We start from the raw sequence: 27,152 nt of genomic DNA on the forward strand, positions 1-27,152 counted from the left end.
CAAAAGCCCTTTTTGTCCAAGAAAAAATAATTTTTCTTTTCCCTTTTGTCCAACCAAATTTCATTAACTCTACTCTAAAGAAAGAGGAACAATATAAGCCTTGTTTCATGAAGCTAGCTGCCCGACTGAACTGAACTGAATCCTCCTATTTGCATGACTTTGGTCACTGCGTGGCTTTATTTTCTCCTCTCGGCATCTAAGGAGGGAAAAAAACTTTTGTTTCTTTCCTATTGCCGAGCCATGATACTACTACTATAGCTAATGTGGATTTGAACAAACTTTGCTTGATGTAGCAAAGACTGATCAGAAGGACGTACGGCATCAAATGTCTAAATTGTATTGTGTTGCTGTTGTTGTTGTTGTTGTTGCATTTAAAGGACAATCCCGGGAAATGCACGTACGGTAAAAAAAAGAATTTAAAAAAGGCAATTGTTGTGTGCTAAATATAGAAACATTAATTCTTTTTTTTCTTCCCCTTTTGTGGAAATTGCGCTCGCACACGCGCAAAATCTCTCCCTCTCGCCAAATACCTCTTCGTGTCTATGTTCAAAAGCATTATTGACCGTCGCCGTTAGGGGGACATCACAAACGGAATAACATACCACGACATACAAGAAGGTACTATATAGTACAGTAAATTTCTACGTTTTCCCCACTTCATTGAATAAGAGAATACAGCCTAATTTTAGGTCTTATTGTAATAATTTTGTGAAATGTGAAATGTGAAATTCAAAATGCCTAATACACATAAAGTATATTAGGTTTGGGTGTAGGTCCGTCATACAGTCTATTGCATGTAAGTAGTTGCGATATAACAGTGAAAGTTGTGGGCCTGGGTGTGAAAAACAATCATCAGGTAAAACAGAGGCTTTGTAGCACAATGACACTAAACTGGTTTTGAGCTGTACACTACTTTCTCCTAAGTTGATTCGTAACTTACACTAAGTCCGGAAATGTTCTCAAATATAATGGGTCAATTCTCCTATTTTTTTATTTTATGAGTTTATTAGAACTTTCAAAATATCGTAGCAATAAGTTTTACAGTAAATTGTAAATCTTTGATGAGAAAATGAACATCTCTCTAAACTTTATGATGCTGTGAGGACTCCTTCATTCTAGTTATCACTCTTTAAGTAGAAGTTCTATGCTGATAACCCTTTCAGTCAATAAACCATTAATTCTTATGTTTTAACGTGTATTCTCATTATAATGCGCGTAATACACAGTTTCAACTCCCCGAGAATTGAGTTTATTGTACCACAGGGCTATGCTGCATAGAAATAACGACACAAAAAAAAGAAGAAATATAAATATCTCAAACTTTTCCCTAATAGTTGTGGTAAGTTTTTATTATCAGACAAATAACTTTCATGTCTGAAGAGTCAAGCGATTATCAGTTTTATCAATACATCCCCAATTTTGGGGTAGCAGTCCACTATGTTGTTCTTTTCCTTATCCTTGCAATCGTGGAAGCATACTTTATAGTGTCAAAATACATACAGTTTAGAGGTCGCATCAAGTCCAAAAACTTGAAAAGGTACTGCAATGTGATGATTCCGTTTCTTGTGGGAATCCTTTTGGAGGTTATAGGATACGCTGCCCGTTCTGCTTCTTGTAAGGATCCAGAGAATCTTATGCCATATGCGATTCAGTCTGTCTTTATTTTGATTGGTCCAACACTTATTTTAGCAAGCACTTATATGATCTTTTGCGAATTGGCAAAAAGTCTTAGTGCTGAATTTTACTCAATAGTGCCTTTGTCGTATCTTGCTAAAATATTTGTCACTGGAGACATAATATCACTTTTTGTGCAAGCAAGTGGTGGTGGTTTGCAAGTCATCCAGTCGGATACTTTACAAGTAGTAGGTAGAGCCTCGCTTATCACGGGAGTTATTGTGCAATTCCTTTTCTTTGCTGGTTTTTGCTACGTGTTTTTCAGGTTTGCCATGAGGATCAGGAAAAATCCTACTAAGCGTGCAAGCACATTGGAACTGTCGTTTCCAAAAATGGGGAACTGGAAACACGCATTAATGGTGTTAGGCTCAAGTTGTATTTTGCTAATGGTGAGATCTGTTTTCCGTTGTGTTGAAATGATTGAAGGTACTAATGGTCATGTTCAGTCAAGGGAAGTGTATCTTTTTGTACTTGATACTGTCATGGTTCAAGTTACCATTTACTTGCACTTGACTTTCAATTGGACCGGCTACTTTTGCCGCGTTCACGACTTTTACAGCTCGGTATTTGATGTTGTTGAACTAGAGAGTATAATCAATTGAGTTCCATGAAGTGTTGTTAGCACTATCTTTATAAAGTCATTTATCAAAATTTGCCGAAATGAGTGAAAAGAGCATTTTTAATTGGTCAAGTTGTATAACAAACTTCAGAGTTTTTCGGACTACAGACTTTGTACATCAAAGATTACTTCATAGCATGTGATACTTTCCAAATTTATGTCCATGAGTTCAAGTAGGTTTTCTATATAAAAAATGGTTCAATTTAGGTCGAATAAATTAGAGATAAATTTTGTCATTATATTTTTGCACAAAAACCGCAGCAAAATATCTCCGAATACCTCTATATCTCGGTGTTCGTCAATTACACATCATACACATATCCTATCTGCATTATTTCTCTTTTAAAAAGACAATTGTCAATAGAAAGCTTTGCTTTCAATAAATGACAAATGAGACAAAAGTTTTGTGGCAAATGGGTGATGCTATTTGTGATGCAAAAAGTCATTTTTGGTAGCTCAACATTTATTTACATTTTCACCAGATTTAGAAAAAAACAATAAAGCAACATTCTTCTCTTTAGTTTCGCTAAATTTATACACCCCACACACATAAAAATGCTATGTTTCAACAATGGGAATGACCCTTTAATGGAACATTTGCTTGATATCGAAAGATAAAATATTTATTTAAAAGGGCACCTAAAATACAAGCGGAAGACGAAGTAGGTCACCTTTTCAAATCACACTTTGTTATTCCATCACACCCCTTCATCATTTTCATATCTAGATAATGAGAAGGAATGTCGAAGTATAGAGAACTCAGTTACAATCAAGTACCTTTACCAACTTCATCTTCATCATTTACACCCCTTCCAACCAGCAGAGGTGATTCCATCATCATTGGAAAAGAAAAAAGGCAACAACGTCAACATCGCAAACTTGTCCATTTCAAATCGTATTATTTCCAAATTCAAAATCTCATTAATTGCAATGTATCTCTAAGTTTGAAGTTTGAACAATTAAAATCCCCCGAAATTCTTTCTACTTTGATCAAACCAATTATTGTTGAAATCTTGGCCATCACTGAACGGAATTCTGCCAACGCTACACTACCATCGACACTACTATCGACACATGCGTTCACTACTGACATAAAGCCAAGGCTGAAAATTTCAACATTTACCATTTACATTTTACTTCTACTTCGATATGAATACTTGATCCAACTGGAAAACAACTTGATTTGCTTTGATTTATTAGTTACAAAGGCCAACGTTTGTGAATTATTGGCTATTCGTATGTTGCGAGAATACAAATCATGGCAAAGAATACAAATGCTATTTGTTAAACCACCATTAGGATTGGTCTCTGGTAATAGTAACAACAGTAGCAATAACAATAGCAATAACATGGCAGCGATGGGCATGATGGATGTGAATACCCTCGAGTTGAGCGTATTGTCGAAACTGAAACGGTTCTTATCACAACCTATAGTTATACACATTTTGAAACGATTCTATAATGGTGATTTAGTTTATTGTGATGGTGGGTCTTATTTATATTATCAAAATGGCGACTTTCGAGATGATGAAAAAAGCGCATTGTTGGGGACAGAGTCAAGCTCGAAGAAACAACGTCAATTAAAGCGTAGTACCTTTAATGGAGAGAACAATTACAATAGCAGGAGGAGCAGTTACAATGGCGATAATGTCAATGAAGGAGAAGTTGATGATTCAGATGATGATTCAGATGCGGATAACGATGAAATGATATTCGACGACTCAGATGATAGGTTTTCCATTCGTCGAATTTTCAATCGAGCCCAACTCGTACCAAAATATCAACACGTTTTGATAAATTTAAAACTCATCAACTTTGCCATAGTTTATCTCATTATGATTTTACAACCTGCTAAACAACTGCGCTCGGTGGTGATGGAACTATATTTCTGGCTCCTTGCTTTAAGTTTCAATGGCGAAGTGGTGACAAAACTAGTGCAAATCGATCATCGGTTTATGAATCTTGTCATTTGGAATCAAATTGATTTACTCTTTGTTTGCATTATTGATTTATGTTTTATTTTCAAATTCGTCATTAATGCCCCGCAATATTTTCATGATGTTTTCAGTTTGATCGGCATTATCCTATTCCCACGAATTTTGGCCATATTCAACAATTATCGGTTTTTCAATTTGATTTTATTATCGTTCCACAAGATGATTTTCAATTTGATTGGACTTGTATTGTTCTTTTTCACATTGATTAGTGGGTTTTATTTCAGTTTTATCACCCTTAGTTCAACGCAAACGAGACAAGATGTATTGTTTAACATGTTGAAGATTTTCTTTGGGTTTACGCCGTCGGTGTGGAATTATTGGGATGATTTTAACACGTTGGGGAAAATTATGCAAATGAGTTATTTGTTTTTGATTCAGTTTATTGTGGGTACGATTTTGGCCATTTGTCTTAGTGGTGTTTTCACCAAGACGAGAGAGAATATTGATCATGAGTTTAATTTCTTTAAACTGAATAATTTAATCTTGTATTTTAAAATGGGCCAAATGAACCAACGTCATGGTGTGGTTAATTGGTATTGTCAGTTGTTTAAATTGCCCCTTGTGATTATGATTTTGATTTACAAGGTGATGGTACATGTACTTTTAAACAAACGAAGGATAAACAAGAATGATGATGATGTTGTTGATTTGAAACACTTTGTGTTTATTCAACCTAGTAATGACCAAGATCAGCTTTTTGGTGATCAAAACAGTATTGGATATGCCGACACACCGCAAGAGGCAGCGGCGATCAAAGTGAATAAACGACAAGCCATGAAAAATCATCAGTCCATTAGCACATTGGGAGGTGGCCATCTACGAACTGCTTCTACTGACTCATTTTTTATTGATCAGTTGTTGAATCGAAAGTATGGTGTTGGTGGTATGGCGGCAACTACGAATGCAGTAGATAACAACAAACTTGATCGCATACAGACCCAAACTCAAAATCAAACACCAATACCGGCGGTTAATCGGGTATTTTCCCGTAAAGCACATAACCAACAGCAACAACAACAGCGACGCCAATCACCACCAATGGTGCTGCAACAGCAACTACAGCAACTGCACCAGATACCCATCAAGCTTCAAAAGTCATTCAATGTACCACGACGTGGATCAGTGTTTCTGCAGACAACAACAAATCAAGGGAAATCACAACCGCCCCATTCTTATGCACCACCACAGTCATACTTTGGCTCGCCACCTGCACCTTCATTACTACCTGTGGCGACAACTACACTGCAGCCAACGCATAGTCAAGAGATTCTTTCACGAATATCAAACCTTGAATCTTTACTTGCAAAGCGTATGATATCAACCAGTATTGATGATTCGAAACTGGTGATGATGTATCGAATTAATGAAGATGATAATCATCGAATTAGGGGCAGATATGGGCGTAATAATGAGAATGACGATGATGACTTGCTGATTAACTCTGAAAGTGGTGACGATAGTAACCGACGTAGTAATCGAGGTTCTGGATCTACTGTCAATTGCAACGATGATGAGGATGACGAAAACGAAGAAGAACAAGAAGAAGAAGAAGAAGAAGATGATGATGATCTAGACAGTGAAGAGTTGAATCGAACGATTCCGTTAAAGTTCAATACGTTGAGTGATACTGAAATAGACCAATATGATAGTGATGAGACATTTTAAATGGGCGAAAAGAGAGAAACAAAGAGAGGAATGGATGGGGATAAACTTTTGATAATAGATTATATACATATATAATAGAGAGAGAAAGTGTTAATTGTTAGTTTACTTTGGAAATGTTAATTTAAACCAGAACAAAGTGTAGCCTCGAAGATTTATTATTTTTCTACTGTTTATAACGGTTGACATCAAATTGGGGTCTCCTCACAGCGGAGATAGACCCCTCTCATTACTATTAAAGTTTTAGTGATATGCTGCCCCTCACTCAATAGAAGTACACAAAATCATAATCAAAACTAAGATGAAGTGATTTGGATTTCTTTTTTTTTTTTTTTCTGTTGCTTTATTATTTCCGATGTTGTTGTTTGTTTGTTTGTCATGTTTGTTATGTTTGTTATGTTTGCTGTTGATTTGATTTGATTTTTATTTATTTCCTGTATATTAGATTTCTTTTAGTACGACTCGGGAATTGACATATTAAAAGAGAAAAAAAAAACATAATTTCAACCAATCAAATCAATGCAGTTTGTCAGTATACTTTTGTATACCCACGGATTATGTAGTTGCACTCGTATCGGTATACTCTTTTGAACTAGAGTAAAAGAAGCGAATAAGCTGGTAGAACATGTAGAACATGTAGTACATTTATGTTTTACAAAAGCAAAATATTATAGTAAGGGTTATGTTAATTTACTAAGCAAAACTCCTTTTCTTGTAAGTTAAACATATATATATATATATACGTTTGAAGATTGGATGGTGGTAAATACTAAAGGCTGCAAAACGATAAACCAATAGCTACGAATGTGTTGTTGTTGATTATTAAAGATTGCTGGATCTAATCATTTTGTATTGTATTGTTGTGTTGCTCTATGTTTACAAAATACTTAGGTTGCTACCACAATTATTGTAGCTTATAAACAACATAATCAGCTCGTATGAGATATATAGAACTAACTAGTAGTTGTGTTAGTGGAATTGTAGCGTATGACTAAAAGTAAAGTATGAGTGTTGGCAGTGGTAGTAGTGTAGTAATTACCTAATTGGGTATAAAAATGCGTGCATGCTGTAAAGCCGCTGTGGAGAGAGAGAGAGAGGAGAGGACTAGAACCGTTTATGTCAAACAAAACGAGAGTTAAGATTAATGTAAGCAAAGAATAAACCAGAAGCGGATGAAACAGAAAAAGAAAAAATAAAAATAAGAAAAAAAGAAATTTTGTAATCAATCAGATTCTTTGAATTTACAATTACCCTTTACATAAATATATTTAACCACAGGTACGCTACCTATACTTGATATCTTAATCGAGTAAGTATCATCAACTGTTACCATAGTCTGCTCTCATAGTACTTCTATATGTTATCCTATAGCTTATTACTACCCAGTGGTAGATATATGTATATTATTACATTTTTGTTGTTTGTTGTGCTATCTTAATATTTGATCCCTTATTGTACTAAAATTTTCACAAGTAACTTTTTATAATTTTTAATTTATTTTTTATTTTTTATTTTTTATTTTTTATTTTTTATTTTTTGAGAAGATTTTAAATATCAAGACAATTGTCAAAAATTTTTTTACATCTTTATATCAAGTTATATCTTCATTAAACGAAAACCATTTCTTTCTTATAAAGAAGTTAGGATTATACAGTATTACACCTGTTCATTGCTTCTTACACACACACACACACACACACACACTCACTAGCTGCATTCCACACTTCACTGCATTTTACTTTTCCTTTTCTTTTTTTCTTTTTACGTTAACTTAACCAATTTTCATCAACAACAGCACTTTTATTTCACTAATGCCACACACTACTATGCCCATAAATGACTCCACCAATTCTATTACCTCACAACTAGACATATCTCATATACAGATTGGTGGTAGAAAGTCAAAACTTGCCGTTGTACAGCTGGAACTTGTTAAACGGGCCATACAAGACATATACCCCCAAATTGACTGCTCAATACTAGCTTTAAGTACTTTGGGAGACAAGGTACAAACACAGCCACTTTATTCATTTGGTGGTAAGAGTTTATGGACCAAGGAATTGGAAATACTTTTGATGGATAGAGTTGACGAGTTTCCTCAATTGGATTTAATTGTTCATTCGCTTAAAGATATGCCAACTCATTTACCTGATGAGTTTGAATTGGGTTGCATATTCCAAAGAGAAGATCCACGTGATGCTATAGTTATGAAACAGGGTAGTCCTTATACCCATTTACGAGATTTGCCAGCTGGCTCAATAGTTGGTACTTCTTCCATTAGAAGACTGAGTCAGTTGATTAAAAACTATCCTCATTTGAAATTTGAAAGTGTACGAGGCAATATTCAAACCAGATTAAGAAAATTGGATGATCCTGAAAACGAATATTGTTGTCTTATATTAGCAAGTGCTGGGTTAATACGTTTGGGATTGGGCGATAGAATCACTTCATGTTTAGACGATGTCTATTATGCTGTTGGTCAAGGTGCATTGGGCATTGAGATTAAGAAGGATAACTTTGCCATTAAGGAAATTTTAAAGCAAATTGAAGACCCAGTAGCAACTGTATGTTGTCTTGCTGAAAGATCATTGATGAGGTATCTTGAAGGTGGATGTTCAGTGCCATTGGGTGTCCATTCAGAATACAATCAACATACACAAGTATTGACAGTAAAAGGTATAGTTGTTAGTCCTGATGGTACTCAAGCTATTGAAGCTGAAGTTTGTGGCAAGATTAATAATAGAGATGAGGATTGTGAACGGTTAGGAATTGAATTGGGAGATAAATTAAAGGAACAAGGTGCTCAGGATATCCTTGATAGCATAGATATGACCAGGATTAATGCCAAACCTACCGAAGTATAATTAAAACAAAGAAAATTTTGTACATACTACCCAATGCTGCAATTTCAACTGCAACTGATACTGCTAATAGTAATAATAATAATATATAAATAGATTAGCGACGTTTTCTCTATTTATTCACATTGCGTAGTGGCCCGTTACATTCGTTCTTTCCAAGTCTGACTTTCAGCCATTTAAACAACACTAAAACGACTAAACAGGTGATGAGGGTGGTACGAAAGATTGAGGCTGTCAACAATACTTTTTCTTTCCCTAGTCTTTAAAGTAGTTGACAGAGGACTGAAAGACAATAGTTCTGAGATGCCACACTTCCTATTCCAGTACAAACTCTCTGTCACAAGAATGAAAGACGCGTGTTAAAATTTTGATCATATATTTACCTAATCATCCCCCATAGTGTTATATGTAAGACATTACGTAATAAGGATTTTTTTGTTTTCTCTTCTTCTTTTTATTCTCATTTTCTTTTTGACTTCTAAAATCATAACAAATTATTTTTTGCAGATCTCTCTTCCTAATAGAAAGTCAAGCATTTTTCAATTTTACAATTATCATTACACAGCAGGGGAGGAATCTCTTTAACCTTTAGAACAACATCAAGAGGCCAACCATCCATTCCACATCAAGAAAAGTCTGAAGAGTTAATCACATAACAACGGCACACCAATATCTGAAAGTTGTTTGTGGCATTTAGCGATTGCGATTTAGAAGTGAAAGAGATCAGCAAGAAAGGAACAAGAACAGATCCGTGTGAGAGTTGGAATCGATGCAGAAGGAGTGGTTTTTTATTACTCATTTGACAAAGATATTTCAGCACGAGTTCGAGAAAAGATAATTAAAAACAACACAAAAGAATACACAACCACATTGTATGATCATGACAGCATCATCACTAAGAGAAAGAATTTGCCTGCAAGAACCACTAAGCAAAATAATACATAATTCCCCGAAAACGTTCTGGAAGCAGGTCATGCAAGTGTGTCGAGAAATCCTACTGGATGATGAAGATGAAGGACAGACAAACCAATTGGTCTACAGAAAAATCATTACGCATCAATTACTACATTCTAATGAGCAACCTACACCAGACATGAATGACTTAGTAGATTATCATCAATCGTCGCTCAAAAGAGAAATTCAAGAATCTATTCAAAAACTAAGAAGTACCGGCCTGTACGACGACGCTCAGATTGAAAGCATCATTTGTGCCAAATCACACACCAGTTCGACGGCTCCACCATCAAGAAGTGATGATTCGAAATTGATAGCAGCAGCAGCAGACTCTAACGATATATCAAAATATGGTGGCGGAAAGCAATCCCGAAAATGGACACCTCAGGATATTAAATTACTATGGAAACTGAAACAAGAGCAGGGTTTAGACTGGGATGATATTGCCCCTTTGCTTAATCGTTCTGCACTGTCATGTAAACATAAGTTCCAGTGGATGATACGAGAAGAAGAAAAAGGAGAAAAAGAAGAAGAAGATTTTACTGAAAGCGGATCTCGAAAACGCGTCAATTGGACCGACAAGGAGGACAGACTATTATGGAATCTAAGAATTGAACGAAAACTAGATTGGGAAGTCATTGTACGACATTTTGATAACCGCACAGTATCTGCATGTCTGAGTAGACTTGGTCGACTTTATTCACAGTTTACAGAGGAGAAGGAGGAGCAACAGAAACATGCACCAACCGCGAAAGACGCGTCAAAAATACAGACCCCAAACACCAAAAGCTCCAAAAGCTCCAAAAGCTCCAAAAGCTCCAAAAGCCAAGACCTTTCCAATAGAAAATCATCTCAACCTCAACCGCAATGTCTAGAATCGCGAGTCGGGTGGCCTTGGTCACCAGAGGAAGAAAAGTTGTTGTGGGATCGCAGGTTAGTCGACAATCTTGATTGGGATGTCATTTTGCCGCTCTTTCCCACCCGGACAAGATTGGGGGTTCAAACAAAGTACTATGAACTTAAAGCCAAGCACCCTGGTGTGAGCTGCAAACGATATGCTTCTCTTTCTCATTTTTCAAGAAAAGTCGCAGGTTTGTCAACTAGTCCTAAAGCCCCTAAGATGCGGGCCATTGCAACTTCATCTAATAATAAAACCCCAGTTCTGAAAACCACTAAGCGGCCGGCCACTGCTCCATCTAGTCACGCAACACCTCCAGTTTTGAAAACCCCTAAACGGCCCGCAACCGTACCTACAGAATCAGAAGCTTTGCGCGAGTGCATCGAGATTGATCTTACGCGGACGAGATTAGCAAACTGTTTCGGGCCTCGGAACATTGACAGTATTTGTGACCGCATTAAAAGCCACCCTGATTTCGTTGAAAATTTCTTAACTATAGGCGAAAAGAGTTTATTAACCGAGCAAGCCCGCCAAGGTATCTCCGTAGAGGAGATTTACTCTGAATATCCGATGAGGTCAACGTCATTTATTGATGTCAAATATAAGGAGATTGCATATGCTAGTCTGAGGAAGCAGAAATTTAAGAATGATGCCGAGAGATTGTTGTATGAAGCTGGTATGGCATTCATTGGTGGCAACTCATCTAGACGGAGGACAAAGAGAAGTGCTGGCAATGATTTCGATCTCGACAAGCTTGAAGAATTGGAACAAGAAGCACGAAAGATTGAACCACCACCAAAATCTTCCATTGATCCTGAAATTGCTGCAGCTAGAGCCAAGGCAAGACTCGAAGCGCAAGAGAGAAAGAATGCGGAAAGGAAACTTCGACTTGAATTGGCGAAAGCTTACAGGTTAGCAAATCCAGTCGACTCTTCCAGGAAAGCTAGAAATCGGCTCCTAGGGATCAAGCTATTGGCTGAAAGTGCTGAATATTTCCAAACTATAACAGGTGATAAACAGAAAGTTCAAGATGGGACCAAGAGGAAACGTACCCAAACCATACTTTACTCGCCCCCTGTGGTTGAGGTCAAATTTAAAGCTAGAGCTAGACAAGCACAAAAGTCGGAGTTGAAAAAGATGCTCAAGGAGGAAGCTAGGTTGAAAAGGGAATTGCAAAGGAAATCAAAGAAGCTGGCATCAAGGAAAAAGAGAAAGCTAAACAAGAAGGGGAGACACAGTTTTGATGACGAGTATGAGGAGTTTAGTGATTTTGATTTGCGCAGCGCGGAGCCAGAGTCGCAGCCGGAAGAAGAAGAGGATCATGTAAGTCCATTTGATCCACCCGATATCAATGCCGATGTATTAGTGCCATTGAATGATCGCAAGTTGTTTGTCAAGTCAGTTTATGAATCAGATCAAGGGCCCAGATTACCAGAATTGAACTTTAGACACTTGCGTCAAGATGAAACGGCAAAGCAAGCAATGACATCTGAGGACGATGCGGTGTTGTATGACGATGAACTTGCTGCTGATGTTGTTGGTTCGCATCGAAGATGTTATCGTGACTTGCCCATTTCCTTTCCGCAATACACCACCTCCACGAACACTGCGTTATCCAATGGTGATACAAATATAAATTATGCAAACAGTGTCAAGATCCGGTTTTTGTTATATCCTCAACATTGTGAACTGTATGTGCTTGCTGAGCCAAAAGATAACGAATTGGACCCCGTGCATGAGATCATCAAGGTGTTTATGATTCATTATGCATTGTATTTTGATTATTCTGCAGCGATTAAAACCTACATTAATGAATTGTGTCACAAGTTGGAATTGGCAGTTGAAGAAAATGATTTTGGTGAGTTTATGTATATTATCGATAGTTGGAACTCGTTGATGTTGCATTTATCACCCAATGATGCCGCCGTGGCGCAAATTTGTGCTGACAACAATGATTTGAATGCTGGTGCTAAATCACTACTCAATGAGTCTGAAATCAGACATGTCAAAATTGAGGATTTGAATTTGGACATGTTTTATAATGAAATTGCGTTTGAATCAGTGAGTCCCGTTTATGAACCAGTTCAAGGTGAAACTGAGGTCATTGAAGATGACAAGGATGCCGATATCTCCATTGGTAAAATTGAACCGCCACCGCAAATGCAAGTGCAAACCACAAACAATTCCGGTGACAAGGAGCCACTACCACCACCACCATCACAACAGGCATGGACAAAGCCTAGCAATTACAATGCCGATTTTTATCAACGATTACGCGAAAAGACATCGTTATCGCGTTATGCCATCCAACAAATCCTCGTTCGCGTTTATTCACGAGTCGTTTCGACCGATTCGAGGAAATTGCGATCCTACAAGGCCTTCACTGCTGAAGTATACGGCGAATTGCTTCCTTCATTCACAAGTGAAGTTTTGGAAAAAGTGCAATTGAAACCCACGCAGAAATTTTATGATTTGGGGTCCGGGGTTGGCAACACTACATTACAAGCGGCATTGGAATTTGGTGCTAGTAGTTCAGGCGGATGTGAAATCATGGACCATGCTTCGCATTTAACGATGTTGCAGGAAAATTTGATTCAGAAATACATGGCATTATTTGGATTATCGCCATTGAATTTGAAGTTTGCCTTGAAACAATCATTTGTCAATAATGACCAAGTGCGTCAAGATTGTCTTGCTTCAGATGTATTAATCATCAACAATTATTTATTCGATGGCGAATTGAATGATGCAGTGGGCAAATTACTCTATGGAATCAAACCAGGGACCAAGATTATCAGTTTAAGAAACTTCATTAGCCCCAGGTATAGAGCCAGTTTCAATACTGCATTTGATTTCTTTTCGGTAGAGAAGCACGAAATGAGTGATATTATGTCGGTTAGTTGGACAGCCAATAAGGTGCCGTATTATATCTCAACGGTGGAGGAGACTATTAGGCCCGAGTATTTGGGCAGAGAAGAGTTGTTGGGGGAGTTGTTGTTTCATTCAGGTGCATTGTCGAAATCGACGACTCCTTCTTTAACCGATGGCAGGATTGATCGTGATGATGAAGATGAAGGAAGTGAAAAGAGTATGCAGAGCGGAAGAGGTGGTGAAGGTGGTGAAAGTGGCGGTAGAGATAATGTTGTAGGTATTAGTGGCGGAGTAATTCTTGGTGACGTGAACGGAGGCGAGCTGACTCCACCCACTGATCATAATTCTGAGCCAGAAAATGGCAAACCTAATTGATGTTGAAACGAAGTTACTGCTCATCCTGTGTTATTTTTAGAATAAAAAAGTTTTTGTATGTATTATATAAAATAAAACAAAATTGTCTATTTTTTTTTTTTTTAGCTAAGTTACTCTTTTCACTTGGCTGGAGTTTCCAGTAGTGCTTTATCCGACCCATTGATAGGTTCAACCGACCCCACTCTTGAACTGCTATTACTATTATTCGACGAACTCAACAACTTCCTCTTTTTATTCATGGGCCCTTCAACTTCCCTCGTGATTGCCAAAAGTAAAGTATTGACCCTACGGCCAATTTCCTGACTGGTTCGTGATTGAATAAACCAGTCGAATTTAAAAGTATCCGAGTTTTGAATTTCTTGTTTAATCTTGTCATTTAATCGTTCGTCAGTGATGCCGAATTTGTAGACACAATTGAGCAAGAATTTATCCTCTGTTTTCGAATAAATTCGTTTCGAGTTGTTGGGCGGGTACACAATGGGCAAATCTTCAAATGGATCAGTGAGGTTTTCAATCTTGGCCGCTAATAAACGTTGTTGGTTCATTAACTTGTCACGCTTCTTTTCCTGAGCTTCAATTTGAGATATGTATTTTTCGTGCCCGTCAATTTGTTGATGCTTGAGCCAGAAGTTTAATGCATACCGCTTCACATCATTTTTGGTCTTGTTGCCTAATGCTTTGGCAATGCGGGTATATGCATCACGGCCATACTTGGCAGTTGCGTGAATGAAGTTGGTGAAATCACGTCGCGACCAAGTATGGAAACTCTCAGCTAATAGTTTGTCTTTTAATTGAATTTCGTCTTCGGTCAAGGGCACCACATTGTCAATTTTTTCTTGTTCCAATTTACGCTTCTCTTCACGATTTAATTCATCTTTATCCTCATCAACAAGGAATTCTTCATCACTATCACCAAAATCATCAACCGAGTATTGGAAACTTGTCTCCTTTTTGAAACTTAGCTGCTCTCTTTCCAACAACCCTTCCAAACCAGGTGGAGCAAATTGATGGTCCTGAAAAGTGTAAGCTTTAGGAGCTTTTGGTTTTATAATCGTTTGCTTTTGAGGCTTCTCCTTGACAGTCAATGGTTGTTTCAATACATCTTTATAGTAATTGTCCACAGAATAAGTCTGTTCCTTTCTGACTCTCTTTGATGGATTAATCCAATTGAAACCAAGACCGCCCGAATTTTCCTTCTTGGTAAAATCTTTTCCATTCCATTGGTAAGCTGATCCGTCAGATGTAAAATTTTGTAAATCCTCCAACCCCAACTTGTTGAATTTCTCATTCATGGTTTTAGTCTTTTCTGCGCCTCGTGCCAAAATGGATTCAATGTCATCATCGAGGACGGTACTCTTTTGATCTTCAAATACCTTTTGTGCACCATGTTGAATCATTTCAATAAGATCATCCTTGGAGCCACCCACATTGGCTCCTGCGTTGGTTTGTCTTCCTTGTTGAATAACTAGTTGATCTAAACGTAATTTTTGCGCTGCTCGTTCCAAGACTTTTTCCTCAATGGCATTTTCAGTAACAAATCGGTAAACCTTGACCTGCTTCTTTTGTCCAATTCTATGTGCTCTATCCATGGCTTGAAGATCAGCTTGAGGGTTCCAATCTGAATCGTAAAGAATAACCACATCGGCCGAAGTTAAATTGATACCCAATCCACCAGCCCTAGTCGTTAACAAAAATATAAATTTATCGGAATCAGGGGCATTGTACTCATCAATCGCTTCAATACGGTCTTCATGGGCCGTCGAACCATCAATACGGCAATATTCGTACTCTCGGAAATAGCAATAATCTTCGAGAATATCCAAAACTCGAGACATTTGTGAAAAAATCAATACACGACTCCCCTCCTGTTTAAACTTTTTCAACATCTTGTCTAAAATAATCATTTTCCCAGAATTGTAAATCAAGTGTTCATCAGTTGTGTAGGGTGGTCCAGGCTCGGCTCCATCAAACAAGTACGGATGATTACAGCATTTCCTCAATTGCATGACAATATTCAAGAGTCTTGTTTTCCCCTCCCTTTTCCCGACAACTCCATTGACTGCATCTATGTCCTTTTCCAACAAGTTTCTATACCACGATACTTGCATATCGGTCATACCTGTGTATATATTTGTTTCAATTTTAGGTAACAACGATTTTTCAACATCTGACTTTACACGACGAAGCAAAAATGGGCTCAAAAGTTGATGCAATTCTTGAATAACCTTGTCCTGTTCTTCAGCTTTTGCCTTCTCATCCAAATCACTATTTTGTTGATCAAAAGTTTCATCAAACTGTTCAGAGTCTCCAAACACATCAGGTAAAAGAAAGTTAAGCAATGCCCAAAGTTCATGAAGGTTATTTTGCAAAGGTGTACCGGTGATTAATAACCTATTTCTGGAATAAAATAATCGAATGATTTGTGAAAGTGAACTTTGTTCATTTTTAATCCTGTGGGCTTCATCAACGACAATATATTCCCATCTAAATTTTTTCAATGCACTTTTTTCTCGCAACACCATTTCAAATGAAGTAATCAAAACATCAAAGTCTGCCGTGTATAATCTATCTTTAATAATGCTGGCTCTTTGCTCTTTATCTCCTTGCAATACGACAACATTAACATCAGGTGTCCATTTGGCAAATTCTCTTCTCCAATTGTCTAGCGTTGATTTAGGCACTATGATTATAAATGGTCCATCAATATGTTTGACATATCGAAGATATCCCAAGAATGATATTGTTTGCAAGGTTTTACCCAATCCCATTTCATCAGCCAAAATTCCACTCAAACGATTTTCGTACAAGGAAATCAACCAATTCAAACCCTGAACTTGATATTCTCGCAACGTACCTTCATTGACATATGATGGTGATTCAGTAAACACAGTATGCTGATTTTCTTCATCGTCCTGATGCTCTTCATCTTGCAATAACTCTGCATCTTCCTCTTTTTCAGTTTTCCGACGTCTGCTGTTGCTTTTCTTCTTTTTTCCCGACTCTTTAAATGATCGTTTATTATCAATTTCTCTCACTCTTTTTTTAAACTCTGGATCCTTTGATGCATTCAAATCAATGAATTTTCGGAAAATAGCACTTAATCCTAGCAAGTACTGAAACCGTTTAGTTGCATCGTCCTTGTCATTGGCGTACGCGTGTTTTGCATCGACTTCTAGTAGAAACCTGTCTTGTCTCTCTTGAGGTGTCTCTGGTTTACCATTCGGAGTTGTATGTGATATCAGATGTCTAGTGGTCATCCTGTGTGTCTGTGTGTCTGTGTGTCTGCTTGCCTGCTTGTCTGCGTATGTAGTGTAGTGTAGTGTAGTGTAATGTAGATGATGTAGTATTGATGTATTCTAATACCAGAGTAGAAAAGTGCTGCTAAATGGAATATAGGAGATTGTTTTTATAATTTTTTTTTATTGTTCGTTGATTTTGGCAATTGGAATGGTTTGTTGTTTTTTGGTTTTTTTTTTTTTTTTTTTTGGTATAACATATTCCCCTGGGTGTTCTGTTATTCTGTTAGATTGGTTTAGGTATTTTTTGTGTAAAAAAAAGAACTGTTAGATTTGGAATTCTGAAGGCTGCAAAAACCAATTTGACTGAGCAAATTCTTATCCTTTTCTTAAGATGGGAGGAGGAGATACGCGTGCACCTATATTCACTTATAGTTGACTTGAGTTATAACTTAGTGATGTATATACTCTAAGAGAGTGTTATTAATATAATTTAGAATGAAAAAAAAAAAATTAGAGTAGGATATTTTATGGTTATTATAAAATTATGATTATACAGTCTTTTTATATTTTATTCATACTAATGTGCATTAATTTTTCATACCAACGCGACATTTATTATTCATACCAACACGACATAATTTTTCAAACCAATGCGACACAAAATTTTAAACCATTGCGACATAAAAATCAAAGCCTTACTTGTAGTGTGGCCGCAGTAAAGACCACAAGCTAGTGTTTTTAGATTAAGATATAGATATAGACTTAGGATCTACTTAGAAAGCGAGTGGAGATTCCAGATTCAACCCTGTTAGTATCGTGTCGCCAAAAAGCACAACATTAGGTCACAGTTTTTTTTGCTCCTATGTGATTTTGTTTCGCATAGGAAAGGAAAATCATGATATAAGATTAAAAAGGGATAATGAATTTCAACCACTCTCCACAACTGTTTCCAGACCTCCAAATTTCTTTCAAATAGTGTCAACAGCAGATCATTGTTTTCGGTCAAACTTGCCAAATCCCTTCTCCATGCTAAAAATGCTAAATTCTCATGCCTTTCATTTTACAACTTGCTTTGTTGCTTAAACCATTTTGAACGTGTGGGAATTGTTAATTTGTTCTCAAACATCATATGCTTTTTTGCCACATAGCTAACATCTCATCTGCACTCAATGTCCCACTTGAGTTGATTATGTTTGTGTTGCACCCTTTGATTATTTTTACTTGCTGTCGTCTCTCTGTGTTGAAATCAGTATCAGTCAATTGTACCGTACTCAAAAATTCATCCAACGAGTTTTCCTGAGTAACAGATCTTAATTTCACCCAATTTGGATCCTTCTTGCCAGTGGTGAATCTCATCTCCCCCATCTGGTAGGTATTGAATTTCATTTTATTTAGTTATTTGATTTGCAATGGTACGATCTAAACCTATTAGGTTCTTGTTCTTGTGGTGAACTAGTTTGGGACCCTTTGGTGCCTTCCATTTCTTTTGCTTAGCAAATGAATATTCTGGGTTGACAAAGCAATGAGACAAGATGAATAAAAACAAAAACAAAAACAAAGGAAAAGAAGATGAGAGAAGTGGAAGAAAATCAGAATTTGAAGTAATCAATGGAGTGAAGCTCCAAATGAATCTTCTGGAAAATCGAGAACAGATTTTGGAAAGATGTAGGCCTATATTTCACAAGGATAGTCGGCACACTGTCGAGTCTTATGCGAGTATGAGTGTTAGAGTGGAACCTGCTACAACTAATTATTCAGTCTAATCATCTGCATAATACAATTCAACGTTGACGTCAAGATAAGAAACAAAGCGCTAGAGAGGGCCAAAGATGCCTCCTTGATTTACATTTCAGAATAAGTTGACCCACGAAACCTACCTCCTTGCTGATATCAAAGCTATAAAAAAGTGGTCCCAGTTGAAGTAATGCTAGTTTATCTACACAGACTTGCATCCAACTTGTTCCACCATTTATGATGAAGATAATGACAAACCTCGTTTGATACTTCTGAGATATATCCACAAGCTACTGCCCACATTATTGAAGCTTTTCCTGTTCGCAACAAGGGGCCCATACACAAGAACAAGTCCAATAGTTAAAATTTGTACATTCGTTGGTAGTTCGCGACTCAGCAGCAATGTGTAAAATAAGAAGGGGTAGGATGTCTTTTGTTGCAATCTTTTTGTATACCTGGGTACTAAAAGTGAAGCACCAATCCTTGCTTTGAAAAAAAAAAATCGATTGACCTTCCAAGTGATCCTTCACATTTGACACCCCAACAAAGAGTATTGAAATGTTTTATCAATAAAGAGTTGTTTTCTCATCATACAAAAATGACCATTGATTGGACAGTTCCATCAAAGGATCGGCGCGTATTTCTGTTTGCCTCGGATTCAATAACTCCAGTCTATATTGATTTTTAGCAATTGGAGAAAGGACACTTAAGCTATTCTGCTATCGGTTGCTAGTATCGAACTCATTTTTGGGATTAGTATTTAAGGAAAGAGAAAACAACTAAAGGTAGCTGTTGCTTTTGTGGGTGACAGAACGTCAAAAGAAAACGGCTGAAAACTATACACACTTGTGAATATCTGAGCTATAAACATGAAATACACGACCACATCATTGCTTTCGTGCCTTCTTTGTTATCTTTGCGACCGGTTTCTTTGCTTTCTTCTGCTTTTGTTTCTTTTTTTCAGTTATCATTGTTTTCAATTCCTGAAGAGTCACTTCAAGCTGTTCTAACTCTGGCTCAGACAATGTCCTTAGGGGTTTTTCCATCAACATGCTAAACCATGCAGCAAGAAGCCCTCCCTCATTGTGTGATGCATGATTGAATACATCAATTGCTAATGGGGTAACTGAGTGTCTAGTGTCTCCATTTGAGCTCCCCTCCAATTCTTTAAGATCTTCAGGAACGTTAAACCCGATTCGGGAAATGATCAACGGGGTTACAACAAATCCCGTGTTGGATTTGCAGGCTCTGAAATAAACACCCGCTTGTGCCAATATTTTTAGATGCCCTACACTTCCGTCACAAAAAGAGCTTAATCCAGTTCTTTTCAATTCTGCAAAAAAATTTTCCTTGTCTTCATCTACTAAATCCCAATCTGGTTCCGCCCATGTGTCTGTCTGATCTAAGTTTGTCGTTTTTATGGTGGGCTGTTGTATCCCTTGTCCTTTAATCATGTTGAAGAATGGTCTTAACCAATGGGAAAACATGACGCTAAAGTGGCATTCTTTACTGCCAACATCATCTGTTGGTAGTTGAAAAATCGGTGCAGATTCTTCGTTGTAGAATGAATTGAGGGTAATCTCACTTAAGACGTCTGTGTTGATTTGGTATTTTTTCAATGAATACACATCATTGACAGTTTCAGTAACTTCTATACCGCTTTCCACAGGGAAATCAATTTGGCACAACTGAAATGAGAATTTCGCTGACAAAAAGTTATTCATTAAGAAAGAGTATGGTATGATACCCTTCCAAGCTGCTTTAACAAAGGAGCAGTAATCTTGTATTACTTCATTCAATGCCCTTTTAGTTTGAGCTGTAAATGCTGCTCTAATTGGATGGTAGTCAAACTTCAATGAGCAAATCTGGTGGCAAGTGTTTTTGAAGGTAGTGGTTTCGTTAAGGTCCATTCCAACCAAGCAGTAGTTCTATGCTTCTTCAATTAATGGGGTCGCCTCCTCAAGGCCTATTTCTGACCAATCCTCGTTGTGTAACTCACTCACCCTGAAGTCAACGTCTTCTGAGCCTTCGGCAAACACTAGTTCAATTTTAGTTTGAAATACCTCCAACTGCTTACCAATCATTGCTGTAAACAACTTGGCAGTGGGTGCATAGGAATATGGAACAGCGACGTTCGTGGAATTTGCGGCCATGGTTTTGCTGTTGATATATGCTGAAGTGTAAAGAAGAAAAGTCAACTATGAAAGACACAGAGTATGATATAAATTAATTGTATCGACAGAACTTTATCAGTGGCAACTTCTTTGGTATGCTATCATAGTATGACTGTATTATGGGGCATAGACTAGTTGCAAAAGCGTTTTATTTTTGTGTAACTGAAAACAAACTTTGTGCGCATTGAGAATGTACCATTAAGGCAGTATTAGGCAACTTCAATACCACTTTGCATGTTCTTTTTTTTTTCTTTTTTTTGTTAGCGATATATGTATATATGCCGTATTTAAGATCTAGTGCCATAGATTATCACATGAATTGTTGTTATTTAACCTAAAAGTGTCTATCTAAGTCATTCTTAAAGCGTCGATATACCGTTTCCAACTCTAGATCCGTGTACCATTTCTTCAAAAACACAAATGACTGTCTCCGTGCAAAATTGACTCTCTTATCCACATGCCCCCCGGTTCTGTTGATTATACGAAGTTTAGGGAAATGATAGCCGATGACACCAAAAGGAAGCTGTGGACTTAGCATATATATATCATTAGTAAATGCAGAATCAGTAATGCAATTATTAATTCCTAACGCCCGGATTGGAAATCCTCTTGGCTCAAACCACCAATTAATAGAGGCTTTGGGAAAGTATAAACACAACCAGCTAATTGCTCTTGCTGTTTTCGGATTGGAAAATTTAGTTGCAAGGATGAGCATCGATAAATTAATGTGTGAAAAGTTTAGGAGATCCCGAATGGTAAACTCTTGAGTTTCTTCTCCGTTGTGCCTTAGACAGAACTGAGCGAGTTGAGGATACTCTTCGTCTAACTTGTGATTGGGAAATACTTTTTCAATTTGAATATACCCAACAATGGTCAATTCACGGAGTGCAATGGTATTAAACACATCACTTATTGTATAATCGACTACTTCCATCAAATGATGGAGATGTAACTTATGCAACCTCAAATTCTCTACGCGTTTGGTAAGCATGTCTCTGCGAAAAGCTAGAACTGTCAAATTTGTTATAAATGGGAATGGGTGGAGGAAATCCCAGTTTACAATATCTGAAGTGACAAATAAACTAAGCGATGTTTTAATATTTGATGGTATCTCGAATTGATTCGGATTAAATGGCGGAGGAATAAACACGGTATTGCTGAATAAATTATTTGCTCTCATATCACTGAACATGAGCTCTCTGGACATTTCTTTATGAAAAGTGAGATGGCCTTGCCTGTTGAGCCCAAAAGATCGAATTACTTCAAAAGTCCGAATCGATTGGAAATGTCCTAAAACCTGCTTTATAAGAGTCTCATCGTAATCGGATAGTATCAAATGATTAATTTTTACGTCCTGTCTGATCTGAGACATACATTTGTATAAAACATATTTGGATACTACTGTATATTTGTTTGTTCTGAAGTTGTTGATGTCTTTGTGAAACTTGAATCGAATAGCGTCGCCTTTTAGTGGTATATATAAAAATTCTCCATAAATATAGATGTTTTGATACAATTTGTCCCTTGTAGCGTTGTAAAATTTAGAATGTAATGGTGCAAGCGCCAACGCTTGATGTTGGTTGATGTTGAGGAAAACCTGTTGCACTACTTGGAAGGGTAAATCTGATAAACAAGGCATTTCACAGAGGTTTAGTCAAAGAGGTGCAGTCAAAGAGGTGCGTAAGGTTTTAGAATATTTTAAAGCTTTATATCCTCTAATGGAGTCATTGTTTCCCCTACTTTGTTGTACCGTTACTCCAGCATACTCTGTCTCTTTGGACTTGCTTTGATAAATGCTAAGCTGAGCCGTACCATAACTGGGACCAACTTTGTGTCAAAAAGTGCGTTTAGGTCTCACTACAAGGAAAGAAGTAATAATTAATAACTTTGATGTTTCAACTAGACATAAGGCGTCCTTGCAGATGCATTACACCTCTTGAAACTGCCTGCTTTGTTATTTTACAACCTCTGTGAGATTCTTCTCTGTTAACAGTAACTTGTATCTTTAGTACAAAGAAATAAGTTTAACCACTTGAATCATCTTGAGTCCAGAATAGAATGTCTTGACTTAAATAGTTAGATTACATGATGTGGGCGGAGATCGTCAAGACACCATTTGGGATGGCCATTGAGTAATTGGTGGAGGGTATTGGCTTCAGTTTGGGGAGCTACTACTACTACTACCACCACCGCTACTACAAAAAATACAACCTTTCACTATTCGAAGTATGTATGATTCTCTATTGGTCATTATCGAGATATATATATATAAGCGGCAACATTAATATCAAACAAAAGCTCAGATGTATTGAGACAACCACTTGAATGCTTCGCCATAGCCAGACCTCATAAAAACAGAAACCATAAACACCTCGATTGGTCTAGTACCTTCGGGCAATTTTCCGGTATCCTTGCCGGTTGTGTTGTACAACCCCAAAGCATTCTTTAATTCCATCTCACTACATGCAGTGCAAACATCAATCTTATTTTCCAAGATAACAACGGGTACCTGGCTCAATTCTTTAATTCTAAACAATGATTCCAACTCCGCCTTTGCTCGATAACTAGTTGCCAGAATATTTACTTCTGTACCTCAGAGTAGTATCTATATGGACCCATTTTACGTTTACAATTCTCTTCTTGTCCAGAACTGATGTTTTCATCTACATCATCACACTCCATGTTGGAATGTAAATTGTCAGTTTCAATTTTAGTTGGAGGGACTGCTTCATTGTAGTCACTGTAACTAAAACACGATTCCAACGGGGTTATCTCAACTTCTAGAGTCATCCGGCCAAACTCCAAAGTGAAGAAGTTACCAATCCCATCCACATATCTGTTTGTGTGTAACTCCAGCTTGAAATTCATTATTCCGTTTTAATCTTATATTATGATTTTTCTTTCCTACCGCAAACAAAATCACATAAAACAAAATTATGTCGCACTAGTTTGAACAATTTATGTCGCGTTGGTATGAAAATTTATGTCGCGTTGGTTCGAATAATAAATGTCGCTTTAGTATGAAAAATTATGCCGTACTAGTATGAAATAAAAATAAAAAGACTGTAATTGTTTTTCTCATTCTTTTGTATTTAAATTTTTCAATGGGTGATGTTGATGTTGTATATATATGTATAAATATTTTCATTTTATTTTTTTCTTTTGCATTTGTCGTATTTGGTGTGTCGCATAATTCAAACGACATTGAATACGACTCACTGCACTTAACCAACTTCACTATTCATATTGTATTCTGCTTAATAGAACCCACCTGTACGTCTCTGGCCACAGAAACACGATTATCCTTCCTCTACCCTCAAAAAGTACTTATCTTCAAAACAAAAGGGAGAGAGAGAGAGAGAGAGAGAGAGAGAGAGAGGTCACAATGGCTGTTCTTAATGATTATTCTTGTAATAAATGTAACCTAATTAGAAGTCATTTTGACTTAATATAAGATGTCTCTTATATAGTCATATGTGGAAACAACATCATCCTCCCTATGGGTTTTTAGTTGACTCAGTACACACTCCAGTCAATTACATCTTTATTATTCTTTTCTAACCATTCATTGCACTTTTTAAACACCTGCAGGTCGAAAAACCCCCGATGTGCAGACAAGGGAGATGGATGTACCGTCTTCAACACCAAAAACTGACAATCATTATTCTTACTAGTTAACAACTTCTCGAAAGACTTTAACCTCTTTTGCGCCGGAGATCCCCATGCCATAATCACAAACCCACTGTTTCTCTCTTTATGGTATTCTAAAGCTACTCTAATCACTTGTTCAGTAAATTGTTCCCATCCTTTATTGGCATGACTGTTTGCCTTGTGAGCTTCAACTGTCAAGACGGCATTTAGCATCAACACACCACCTTGTTTCGCCCATTTCGTCAAATTACCACCACCTGGTTTACCTTGCTTTGCCAACTCATTGCAATCGGGTATTTTAAAAGTATTGGGAAAATCTATTGCCAATGTCTTGTATATATTGACTAATGAAGGTGGTGGTCTTGTTGGTTCCAAAACGGAAAATGCTAAACCATGAGCCTGATTATGGTTATGGTATGGGTCCTGGCCGAGTATGAGGCATTTGACATTGGGTAACGGAGTTAAATTGGACCATGAATAAATATCTTGAGCTTTGGGGAAGATTGTTTTCGACTGTTGTTGTTGCGAGTGAAGAAACTTTTTCAAGTTTAGGAAATAGGGTTTGGTTAGTTCCTTGTATAACACCGACAACCACGAGATATGTAATGTATCAATTTCCAATTGTAACAACTCTTTTTGCTCGGGCTTTAGACTGTTTATCCATTCTTGCTTATTAAAAGTTGTGAATTGATTGGTAACAAGTGGATTATTCTTTGTCGTCAATGTCTTGTCATTTCCTTTGCTTGGAGCTGCTATTGGGGTCTTTTCATAAACCTTGGACGTGTCTGTCGACTTAGGTTTCTTAGCAACTACTTTAGCCTGTGAGAAATAGTCAGTTATCAATGATCTCTTGGTCATTACTGCTGATTGCTTTAATGAAAAGGGTCAACAACTTTGAAGAATGCGCGTCAAAAGGAAAAAGAAGCTGAATTACGCGTTTCTCTCTAAACGGTCATAAAATATGTATACACCTTCTATATCTATCTCAAAACAATTTGGTCAATGGGTAAGGGTACCCGGGATCCTTTCTCAACACAATACTCGTAAGACAACTATATAGGTAATAAATTACCACAGAAATCAAAATAATTAACCATACTCTCAAATTTTCATCTTTAATCAAACTAGACTCAGTAACTTGATAACTGCCCAATTTAATCAAACTTACAACCGAGGCAGCTAATAACGCATAATTAGCACCAACAATGAAAATCTCTACCGCATATTGGTAATGCATGCCGCCGCTTATGAAAACTAGTGTCCCCGTTGCATCATCTTTGGTGACAAACGGTGATTGGTTCTGTATTGCAAATTGTGAACCTCCAACACACAACAATACTATACCAATTGCAAAATAGGACATGATGGTTGTTCTTGATGTATTTGATATGAAACCGGAACCTTTCTTTTTGATCAATACGACAATTGTAAAGGTGATGATAAATGTCTTTAAAAATGTAATTGTTGAACTTTGTGAAGCACCATTTTGACCTGTTGTCGTATCAACACGTAAATCAACCATCAAGACCTCACTTAGGAATTTGGCAAACTCGACAATTTGTATCTCAAGTGAAGCCTTTTTTAGGGGATATTCTAAATGGGGACTCTCAAAAATACCCTCAACTGAACCATCTTCATTACTCAATCGTACCTCGTCATTACCACTACTACTTCTAGGAGGAATCAACCATACATGAGGTATAGTATCCATCTTCAATTTTCTGAAAATGACAGCATTGGTGATATCACCAAGATCAATATTGAAAAACTTTATTTGTAAATTTGAAGTTGCATAGCGTGCCAAGTACAAATTACCAATTTGTTCAACCATAGGCATGACTTGCTGACACGGTCCACATTCATGAGCAGGATTCGATGATGTGAATAGTAGGATCGAATAATAATCGCGATGGCCTTGTAGTTGAGATAAATCTCCATTATGGATATCAATAATGAGTGAATCTTGAGGAGACGGTGCGTCTTGATTTATGTCGTCGTGATCTTCAGCCAAGGTTAATTGAGGGAGGACGAGGAGGAGTAAAGTGAAGGATAAAACAATCCATAGTGGCGGTAGTAGTGATCGTCTCATATATATCTAAGGAAATTGTTTGTAAATGACGAATGGGTTATCCTCTTCCTACTGTTTATCACGCAAAAAAAAAAAGATAAAATGGTTGTTGCCAAATGATAATTTGATTCACTTATACTGACTCTAGTCCAAGGAACTTGAAACGAATGACTTAGTCTCTATATACTTCTATAAAATTTTCAAATGTTAACAAAGCACATACTTGGCTCAATCAACTTGAATAAATATTTGTTATGCTACCTTCTTTGTTGCATAATCTCTTGGTACATGTTTGAGTGAAGAGACTAAACTAGTAATGTGATTGAGGTGATGTAATATAAACAATCCTCGCCCACTCACTGCTCTGATTTAGAT

At 37.1% G+C, this 27,152-nt stretch overlaps 9 protein-coding genes across 9 annotated transcripts; 4 read left to right on the top strand and 5 right to left on the bottom strand. All coding sequences in view use genetic code 12, as the record gives it.

Moving 5' to 3' along the window:
• Window positions 1-1,370: 1,370 nt before the first annotated feature.
• Window positions 1,371-2,276, top strand: CANMA_003894 (RTA1 domain-containing protein; the record flags this gene model as incomplete). Its single annotated transcript, XM_051816113.1, has 1 exon — window positions 1,371-2,276. The coding sequence occupies one exon, from the start codon at window positions 1,371-1,373 to the stop codon at window positions 2,274-2,276; it is 906 nt and encodes a 301-aa protein (XP_051670521.1).
• Window positions 2,277-3,033: 757 nt separating this feature from the next.
• FGR29 (Fgr29p) lies at window positions 3,034-5,955 on the top strand (the record flags this gene model as incomplete). Its single annotated transcript, XM_051816116.1, has 1 exon — window positions 3,034-5,955. The coding sequence occupies one exon, from the start codon at window positions 3,034-3,036 to the stop codon at window positions 5,953-5,955; it is 2,922 nt and encodes a 973-aa protein (XP_051670522.1).
• Window positions 5,956-7,763: 1,808 nt separating this feature from the next.
• Window positions 7,764-8,816, top strand: HEM3 (hydroxymethylbilane synthase; the record flags this gene model as incomplete). The annotated part of the gene is made up of 1 exon (XM_051816117.1): window positions 7,764-8,816. The coding sequence occupies one exon, from the start codon at window positions 7,764-7,766 to the stop codon at window positions 8,814-8,816; it is 1,053 nt and encodes a 350-aa protein (XP_051670523.1).
• Window positions 8,817-9,693: 877 nt separating this feature from the next.
• DOT1 (histone methyltransferase) lies at window positions 9,694-13,911 on the top strand (the record flags this gene model as incomplete). Its single annotated transcript, XM_051816118.1, has 1 exon — window positions 9,694-13,911. The coding sequence occupies one exon, from the start codon at window positions 9,694-9,696 to the stop codon at window positions 13,909-13,911; it is 4,218 nt and encodes a 1,405-aa protein (XP_051670524.1).
• Window positions 13,912-14,030: 119 nt separating this feature from the next.
• Window positions 14,031-17,168, bottom strand: ISW2 (DNA translocase; the record flags this gene model as incomplete). Its single annotated transcript, XM_051816119.1, has 1 exon — window positions 14,031-17,168. One exon carries the CDS (start codon window positions 17,166-17,168, stop codon window positions 14,031-14,033), a length of 3,138 nt encoding a protein of 1,045 aa, XP_051670525.1.
• A 2,603-nt stretch (window positions 17,169-19,771) lies between these two features.
• On the bottom strand, window positions 19,772-22,873 carry CANMA_003899 (uncharacterized protein; the record flags this gene model as incomplete). Its single annotated transcript, XM_051816120.1, has 4 exons — window positions 19,772-20,812; window positions 20,888-21,082; window positions 21,516-22,681; window positions 22,825-22,873. 4 exons carry the CDS (start codon window positions 22,871-22,873, stop codon window positions 19,772-19,774), a joined length of 2,451 nt encoding a protein of 816 aa, XP_051670526.1.
• Window positions 22,874-23,357: 484 nt separating this feature from the next.
• CANMA_003900 (uncharacterized protein) lies at window positions 23,358-23,926 on the bottom strand (the record flags this gene model as incomplete). The annotated part of the gene is made up of 2 exons (XM_051816121.1): window positions 23,358-23,586; window positions 23,643-23,926. The coding sequence occupies 2 exons, from the start codon at window positions 23,924-23,926 to the stop codon at window positions 23,358-23,360; spliced, it is 513 nt and encodes a 170-aa protein (XP_051670527.1).
• Window positions 23,927-24,574: 648 nt separating this feature from the next.
• On the bottom strand, window positions 24,575-25,567 carry CANMA_003901 (uracil-DNA glycosylase; the record flags this gene model as incomplete). The annotated part of the gene is made up of 1 exon (XM_051816122.1): window positions 24,575-25,567. One exon carries the CDS (start codon window positions 25,565-25,567, stop codon window positions 24,575-24,577), a length of 993 nt encoding a protein of 330 aa, XP_051670528.1.
• Window positions 25,568-25,694: 127 nt separating this feature from the next.
• CANMA_003902 (dolichyl-diphosphooligosaccharide--protein glycotransferase) lies at window positions 25,695-26,798 on the bottom strand (the record flags this gene model as incomplete). The annotated part of the gene is made up of 1 exon (XM_051816123.1): window positions 25,695-26,798. One exon carries the CDS (start codon window positions 26,796-26,798, stop codon window positions 25,695-25,697), a length of 1,104 nt encoding a protein of 367 aa, XP_051670529.1.
• Window positions 26,799-27,152: the final 354 nt, after the last annotated feature.

The sequence above is a fragment of the Candida margitis genome (genome assembly GCF_024628925.1).
Source record: "Candida margitis strain CBS 14175 chromosome Unknown scaffold13, whole genome shotgun sequence".
Lineage (NCBI taxonomy): Eukaryota > Fungi > Ascomycota > Pichiomycetes > Serinales > Debaryomycetaceae > Lodderomyces > Lodderomyces margitis.